This window comes from Alternaria arbusti (genome assembly GCF_024043155.1).
Source record: "Alternaria arbusti strain BMP 1465 chromosome Unknown scaffold_34, whole genome shotgun sequence".
Classification (NCBI taxonomy): domain Eukaryota; kingdom Fungi; phylum Ascomycota; class Dothideomycetes; order Pleosporales; family Pleosporaceae; genus Alternaria; species Alternaria arbusti.
Genome location: NW_026249974.1, coordinates 156,041 through 164,259, shown reverse-complemented (window position 1 = coordinate 164,259; position 8,219 = coordinate 156,041). Strand labels below are relative to the sequence as shown.

The following is an 8,219-nucleotide window of genomic DNA, read 5'->3' as shown; positions in this document are numbered from 1 at the left end:
CTCCATCCATCCTTCCACCCATCCATCGATCCACCCACCCACCAATCCATCCATCCATCCATCCATCCATCCACCCATCCATCCACCCACTCATCCCCCCACCCCCCAGGGCCTCGCCTACCTCCAAACCGCCGAATACACAACCTCCTCCCTCGCCGACGCGCACCCGTCACGACCCAGAACGCTCTACCGCGGGCCCCATAGTTTATTCCGTGCATTGGCGCCCAAGTACCGGTTGAACAAGGCGGAGTATCTGCAGTTGTATAATTTGAGGCCGACGACGCAGGTTACGCTGGAACTGATTGTTGAGGAGGTATGTTACTTGCCTCCTGTTCTGCTGAGTGGCCTTTGGACTGCTCTTCTGGCTGCGCTTTGCCTTTTGTGGGGTTGACTGTGGGGTTGACTGTGGTGTTGATGGTATTGATGGTTGCTAACGTTCATACAGGCGGGAACACGGTTCACTGAAGACGAACTCCATGATATTCTGGCTATCATCCAGCAGGTGTTTGATGAGGAGGAGGGGGGTATTCCGGAGGGCGTGGAGGATATGGAGATGCCGAAGATTGCGAATAAGCTCCTGGGTGCTAATAAGAAGAGGAGGAAGGTTAAGCGGAAGGTTTGAGTTTGATGGACGATCAGTAGATGTAGCGACAAGCAGGAGATGGAGGGTTTCGTGCTATTGTGAGAGAAGGAACTGACACTGCGCGGGGTGTCGTGGGAACGTCAACAGCATGGAGGTTATTTAACGAATGCGAGTGCGGATGCATCAGCACACAAGGTCTGAGACGACACGACTGAAGATTTATGAACATGTGATTGTATGCTACCAACTGGCGGGTATCCATCCACCGCATCCCCATCATGCAAGCGTAAAAGGAGGACTTTGAAACATAGAACTACAAGATGCCGAACCCTCGTACGCCACTCGCCTGAACAAAGCAAGCTCAAACCCATAACAACGCCGTACCCTCTTTTGTAAGAACATGGCTACAGATACAGGCGACAGCATCTAGTCCTTGCTCTTCTTCTTTTTCTTCTTCTCGACCTTCTCGTCGCCGTCATCAGCTTTCCGCTTCTTGCTGCTGTCCTTGCTGGACTTCTTTGCCTCCTTGGCGGCCTTCTTTGCTTCCTTGGCCTCGCGCTTTGCGGCGCGTTCTGCCTTTCGTGCCTTCTTGGCTTCCTTCTCTGCCTTCTTTGCGGCTTTGTCGCCCTTGGCGGCGGGCTTGTCTTCCGACTCGGAGTCTGATGAGTCCTTGGCATCAGCCATCTCCTCGTCACTGTCGACTTCCTGTACAAGCTTCTTGGGTGTGCCGTTGGTCTTGTCCGACTTTGACTTCTTGGGTGCGGGCGCATCGGCGGCTGGCTCGTCACCAGTAAGACCATCGGCGTCTGGGTTGTACTTCCGTGCCTCCTTGACTTCCCACTTCTTCTGTCCAAGTGTTGTCGCGTTGGCGTTGCCGGAAGGAATGCTCTTGAGCGGCTTGCCCTCGAGGGCGCGTAGTCTCCTCTCGATGGTGAGGCGGGCATCGCGACCGAGCTGCGACTTCTCCTCTTCGGTGGGCTCCTTGGAGGTGTCCTCGGACGATACACCCCAGGTGCTCAGGGCGTCGACACGGAGACCCAACGCGGACTTGGCGGCGAGCATACGAGCGATCTTGCCCTTGTTCTTTCCGGTGGCTTGACCAATAAGGGATGCGTGGTAGATAAGCTGGGAGAGTTAGTACGACGATCCGCAATGAGGACAGAGAATACATACACCGTACTTGGGTGTGTCGTGCTTGGTCTTCAGAGCGCGGAAAAGAGCTTTCTCGGCACCGAGAATCTGGATGGTGGAACCAGGCGACTTGGCGAGGTTCATGAGGGATCCAGCGTGGGCGATGAGGCGCGCACCAACAAGCTCACCGACAAGGGCAGTAAGGTTAGGAGCGAGAGCCTGCATGCGGTTGGAGAGGTAGGCGCCGAGGCTTTGACGGTGCTCGGTGAGGTCAACAACCTGCTCGGCAAGAGCTGAGGTCGCCTCCAGATCCTCCTCTGTGATCTCGGTACCCATGGAGATTTCTGCAGCCGCCTTGACAGCTGCCTCAATCTCCTCGGGCAGGATCTCGGAGAGGTCGCTCTCACGCGCCTTGGTTCGGAAGCCCATCTTAAGGACCACACGAGAGTAGGCGAGGTTGTCGTTGAGAACTGTGGCTAAAGTCAGTGACAGGTCCAGGGGAACAGGCGTCTAAAAGGCTGGAACTTACTCTTAGCGAGCTCGGGGAAGTGCCAGCCGTACCATTCCTTGACACGCATGGCGTAGGTGTTGAGCTGCTTGTCGAGCACATCGAGCGATGCGATGGACTGGATAATCATGGTATCGACCTTGTCGGGCGAGAAGCGCAACTTGTGTCGCGACAGGGAATGGGCAAGACCGAGTCTGGTCGCGGCTTCCTCAGAGGGAAGAAGGTCGGGAAGGAGCGAGGTCAGGTTTTCGCGGATGGCACGGAATACATCTTGGGTAGAAGAGTCTGATACGGTCTTGAGGGAGAGACCGGGGAGTTGCGCAATCGAGTTGGAGAGCTTGGGGTCGGCGACGGCCACTTGAAGGTGTTAGCTGCCATGTTCACTGCGCAATCTCAGGATGTTCGTACAGGTAGCCTTGGTCTCGTCCTTCAGATCCTCCAAAAGCGACGACAGCATGGGCGTGACTTTTCCATCGTGGAGCGCGGCGGCCTGCTCGAGAGCGTCTACTGCGCTGCCGAACTTGGCGAACTTCTTGAGCTTGAGCTCCTCGACAATGCTAGAGGAGTTCTTGTTCTCTCCGCTGAGAAGCTTCTTGTCCTTGGACTTCAACAGGACGTAACCCGCCGAAGTCTCCGAGAGGATAAAAAGACCCATTTTGCTGATTTCGGTCGTGGGGTAGGTCCAATGGCGATCGCGAAACGCAGCTACCCTCCGTGGTGAATTTGGACGTGGTGTGGGAAGTCGCGATGGGAGTTGTCGCAAGCTCGAGCAGTGCGCTTTCCAGCTAGAACTTTTTCCTGCGCTCGGGCCAGCCAGCCAACGCTAACCCTGGAACACACAAGCTTGCTTTCTGGCAGCTAGTGACGAACGCCAGGCACATGCAGGCGAAGCAACTCGCGGCCATTGAGCTTACAGTACAATGATTTATTAATTCATCCAAAAGCATCCCCGCCATGTCATCCGGCGGCGAGCGAAAGGTCTCGGGCTCCCTCAATCGCAGCACCCGGGGCGCCACTCCACGCCTCGCCGATCTGGGAGAGTCACCGCGGACACCGCTCCTGCGATCCATCTCGTCCACCTTCGGCTCGCCCGGTGGCTCCTTCCGCACCGAAGACGAGTATGTCGTGATAGAAGTCGGCTCGCGATTCGTACGCGGCGGCTTTCCCGGCGAAAGTGCCCCGCGATGCACCCTCCCGTTCGGGCCCGACGACCAGCGGAGAGTGGGCGACTACCGGCAATGGGATCCTGAGTATTCACAGAAGAGAAGAAAGCGGAAGCGGGAACAGGACTGGGGCCAAGAACATGAGCTCTACCGTATGGATCTGAGCAAGGTTGACATGGGCCTGGTGGAAGACAAGTTTGAGCGGGCTATGAGGGAGGCATACGGCAAATACTTTCTGCTGGACACGAAGCCACGGCGGGTGCTACTTGCGATGCCACCGCGTATGCCGCATGCGCTCATGTCAACCATCCTCGATGTGCTCTTCACAAGCTTCCAGGCCCCGAGCATCACCCTCATGTCAACCCCGGTGCTGTCGACAGTGGCCGCAGGACTACGCTCAGCACTGGTTGTGGATATAGGCTGGGCGGAAACACTTGTGACTGCGGTATGCGAATACCGCGAGGTCTCTGAAAGACGCAGTGTTCGGGCAGGCAAGCTGCTGAGCGAAGAGATGGCCAAGCTGCTGAACGCAGAGCTTGACGACGCTGAGCCGAGCGCTACCAAGGCAGACGTGTCTTTCGAAGAAGCAGAGGAAGTTCTCACACGTGTCGGATGGTGCAAGCCCGTCCCCCGATCGAATCGACGAACCGTATATTTCCCCGCGCGAGAAGCTCCTGTATTAGAGGAGTTCGAAGACGCTATCGAATCACCGCCGCCCGCGGTCACCATACCTTTTCCGAAGCACACGCCTCCTACCGAACTCACGCTACCATTCGCATCATTAGCCAAGCCCACTGAGAACGCTCTCTTTGCGCCCGAGTTGGCCATGCACGAGTTCGATGACGAAGACCTTCCACTACACCACCTCATATACCGCGCACTCGTCCAACTCCCCATAGACGTCCGACGACTATGTATGTCGCGCATCGTAATAACCGGTGGTGTGTCAAACCTACCCGGCCTCAAGACGCGCATACAGAAAGAGCTGGACGCTCTGGTACAACTCAAGGGCTGGGACCCAGTGAAGAGCTACGGCAGAGCGAGCGCACGTCGCGAAGAGAAGATGCGCAATCAAAAGGAGGACGTGGAGACACGCCGGCAGGAAGGCGAAGATACGTTTCCCTCGTCACTCGATACCGATGCGGAGCCTGCGCCGATACCCGCGGCGCTTCAATCGCCCACGGAAGACCCTATAGACACCAAGTTTGCCCAGATGGCTATACGTCACGGCCCGCCACCTGCGAGCTTGATCGGCGGTACCATCAGAGTTGTGGACACCCTGGGCCCGTGGGCAGGTGCGAGTCTGATAGCACAGCAGCGCATCAAGGGCATCGTGGAAGTTGAGCGTGAGAAGTACCTCAAAGATGGTCTACAGGGTGCTACACGGGAGAAAGAGGTCTCTGTCATCGCGCAGAGGCAGAGCATGGGTCCTGGTCTATCCAACAAGGGCGGAGAGAGAGCCAGTTGGACTCTCGGTGTGTGGGCATGAAGCGCCTGCGTATTGTTATTGAGCATATCCCCTTTTGATACCCCTTCAATCATCTCACTTCTTGCGATATTGAACCGTCGTCTTGCTCACGCAGTCTTCTTATAGTAGTTCACAAGCAGCTCCTCGATTTTTCAGTCCACGACTTCTCACATACCCGCAATTCCGAAGGCATCTTCGCATCCCTGGCACGATATGTGATTTTTTCATATCTCAAAATTCATACTGGGAGACATCGTTCCGCAGAACAGGTTTTTTACCGCTTCTTTACCGCCTCTTAGATGCTGTCAACAAGGCGATGCTAGAAAGCTTTGGCACGGGCACACGCATACGACTTTGGTTCCGCCACCACTGCCGCACAGTAGTTCATCAGATCCAGCTTGTAAATCAGGATGTCCGCAAGCCCGCAAGTCCGCAGCTCAGTAGCGTTCAAATGGAACCCGGGCTCCCATTGGCCGCTTTCTCATGTGGCTTTCAGCCTTCCCTACGTGGACGAACGGGCATGACGGTAGCTGTCTCGACACACCCCAATCATCTTACAGATCCACCCTCCTCTAGGCATTCGACTTTCCTTATAGGACTGTGAGTGTGGCCCGTAAGGCAGTCAGGCATCTCTGCAAATCCGCAGGTCTTCAAAAGCACGAATCAGTAAGACCGCATTCGTACAAGCCATGGCACTTACCAGCGCATCACGCACCATGATTGGCTGGTAGAGATCGTTATATCGACCTGATGCCCGCATCCTCACGCTTTTCAGTGTCCTTCTTCTGCTCCTTCTCGTTGTGTCCACAATGGCCAAACGGGTCCTTCATGGTCCTTCGGCTCACGTTTTCGGGACCGACAAGCGTCCTAAACTTCTGTCTCCAGATCTGGAGCTTCCTTCTTTCACCAGTTCCCACATTGAGCCATTGGAGGCAGCAGACCCCTCGCCAGATTCTCCAGCCTTACGCCAAGACGTCAGCCTCACCCTACCTCCGGCCGACTTTCATTCATTCACTGGTGATTTTGACGATTTTCTACGATCAAGTCCTAGTGCCGATGACCTCTACTTGCTATTGATGAACAATCCGGAGCCATCTTTGAACATCGATGTTGAACACTTTTGGACTTGCAACCCTGAATTGCAACCTGAGCAAACCCGTGGCCCCACACCACTGGTGCCCAGTCCCAGTGCGCCTCCACACCGTGTCACAGATACTGAGGATCTCGAGAGACCCACTTACTCAACTGAATTGTTAGAATGTGTACAAGAAGTAGGTGGGAAAGCTCTTGTGAACGACGTGTTGCTGACGTTATCATCACAGCGTCGAAACGTTGCCAATGAAGAATTGACGACCCCTATTGCTGAGCAGTCAGCACCAGAGAGACACAAAAGGACCTCCAGGACATTAATGTCTGACCAACAGCCATCGGCATCGTTGTTACAACCGGCTGAGCCACCTGGGCCCATCGCACCAACGACAGCCATGGACGAACAGGTTCGAAAATCCAAACGAAGCTTACATTGTTCGTTTCGGAAGGCCCAAGCAAAATTTGGGCTACCATACACGTGTACAGCAGCTCCCGTGACTACAGTATCTGCCGTTCGAACGCATCTAACTCGCAAACTACCAGAAGGAAAGCCACCGCATCTCCCCTTTCTCAAGCTCTGCCGGACGTGCAACGATGAAATACTAGACGAGTCTGAGTTTGAGAATTTGCATGGCAAAGACGGCCTGAAATGCGAGACACCAAGACAGCAGCGTAAGGGAGACGCTGGTCAGCAAGAGCAATATGAGATATTATGCTCGAAAGTGGAGGCATACATTGTTGCGCAAGGAACGCAACCCAGTATGTTTACACTGATAATACCTCTGAGCGAATCCAAACTGATGTTTGTATAACTAGCTGTATCCACGGATGATACAATACAGTCTCCCAAGACTTCACAATTCCAAGCTGCCGCTGCGCAAGAGCAACCTACATCACCAACTTCAATCAACCCTCCTTCAATTCTTTCTACGGGAGATCAGAACGTAAGTTTTCGTGGCTTATCATGAGATTGCGCTCTGACCGACCTCAGTAGGCTGAGCAAGGCTCTGACCTTATCGTTGAGTGTCACCCACCCTCCTTGAACGATACTGGTAGACAAGAAGCAATTCATACGAACCGACCAGCTTCCGATAAGCATGTGCGAACGAATCTACAGTGGAAGGGACCTCATATATTCAACGTCCAGAAGACGCCTGTTGATTCAAGACCTCAGCAGTGTACCTCCATCGATAGACCGAACCCCGGACCGAACTACGAAGAATCTGCGAAAGCCAACTTTTGTGGCTCAACTTCATCCTGCCCTACCGTCAGACAACCAAGCGACTCGTATTGGCGACCCGTGCGAGAAACCTCCAAGACGATTCCACAAAACTCGGCTCAAAAACTAAACCAAGAAGGGGAACCTCGGCCTCAATCTTTCGACGATATACGATCAACCATTCCTTCTGATGTTGCTGTAACTTCAAGACCAGACCAACAAACAGACATCGACACCGCAAGATCCATGACACCAGAGTTGTGGCAAGACCCAGTGTACGAATTGAGACAGCGGTCTTACCCTGATTATACATCGCCTTGCAGTCGCGAATACTTACAAGAGCCCACGTTTTCGCTGGACATTGCGATGGCTGGCGCCGTACTGGTAGATTCCAACTCACTTTCGCCTGACGCAGATTCGACGCTCAGCTTATGGCCGCCTTCGATTTATGAAACAGCACAGTACGCGTACCCAGCATCCTTACCCTTTCGTCATACAATCCCATGGTGGCCGTCGTCAGTCTATGAATCAGCACAGAACAGCAATCCCGCGCCCACGGCCCTTTCTCTCACAATCTCATCCGATCATTCCTCACATGACGGAGCACGCGAAAAAGACCACGATGGAGAATCTGCCGGTTTGAATATCGAAAAAGAGCGCATTTTAAACCGAGTAAAGTCTCAGAAAACCACCCTGAGATGCCTTATTTGCGTTGACCAACCTGAATTCAGGGGCAAGTATGCACAACGGAACTTGAATCGTCACATGGAAAAACATAATCCCATCGGGACAGTGAGAGACACCAGACACATTCGCTGTGGTCAGCCGGGCTGCAATTGCAAATTCGGGAGAGAAGATGCACTGTTGGTACACTTGAGGAGAAGTCATCCCGAACTGAACACTCCACCGGCGAAGAAAAGAAAACGTGACGACTAGAATCTTGAGCTTGGAAGTAGCTGCAGTGACTGCGAAAACAATATGATTATCGTGGAATGATCGCAACATGTTCTCCATCACTAGTCGAAGAGCTAAATACCATGCATCCTCGTCCCATTCCC

General features: G+C 53.9%; 3 protein-coding genes across 3 annotated transcripts; 2 read left to right on the top strand and 1 right to left on the bottom strand.

The window, feature by feature from the left end:
- Window positions 1-109: 109 nt before the first annotated feature.
- Window positions 110-622, top strand: J4E86_011452 (uncharacterized protein; the record flags this gene model as incomplete). Its single annotated transcript, XM_051451943.1, has 2 exons — window positions 110-313; window positions 446-622. Coding segments are annotated over 2 exons (381 nt in total), but the record flags the coding sequence as incomplete, so codon positions are not given.
- Window positions 623-1,009: 387 nt separating this feature from the next.
- NOP58 (Nucleolar protein 58) lies at window positions 1,010-2,877 on the bottom strand (the record flags this gene model as incomplete). The annotated part of the gene is made up of 4 exons (XM_051451942.1): window positions 1,010-1,708; window positions 1,757-2,184; window positions 2,244-2,579; window positions 2,631-2,877. The coding sequence occupies 4 exons, from the start codon at window positions 2,875-2,877 to the stop codon at window positions 1,010-1,012; spliced, it is 1,710 nt and encodes a 569-aa protein (XP_051296954.1).
- A 299-nt stretch (window positions 2,878-3,176) lies between these two features.
- J4E86_011450 (uncharacterized protein) lies at window positions 3,177-4,874 on the top strand (the record flags this gene model as incomplete). Its single annotated transcript, XM_051451941.1, has 1 exon — window positions 3,177-4,874. The coding sequence occupies one exon, from the start codon at window positions 3,177-3,179 to the stop codon at window positions 4,872-4,874; it is 1,698 nt and encodes a 565-aa protein (XP_051296953.1).
- Between the last annotated feature and the right edge of the window lie 3,345 nt (window positions 4,875-8,219).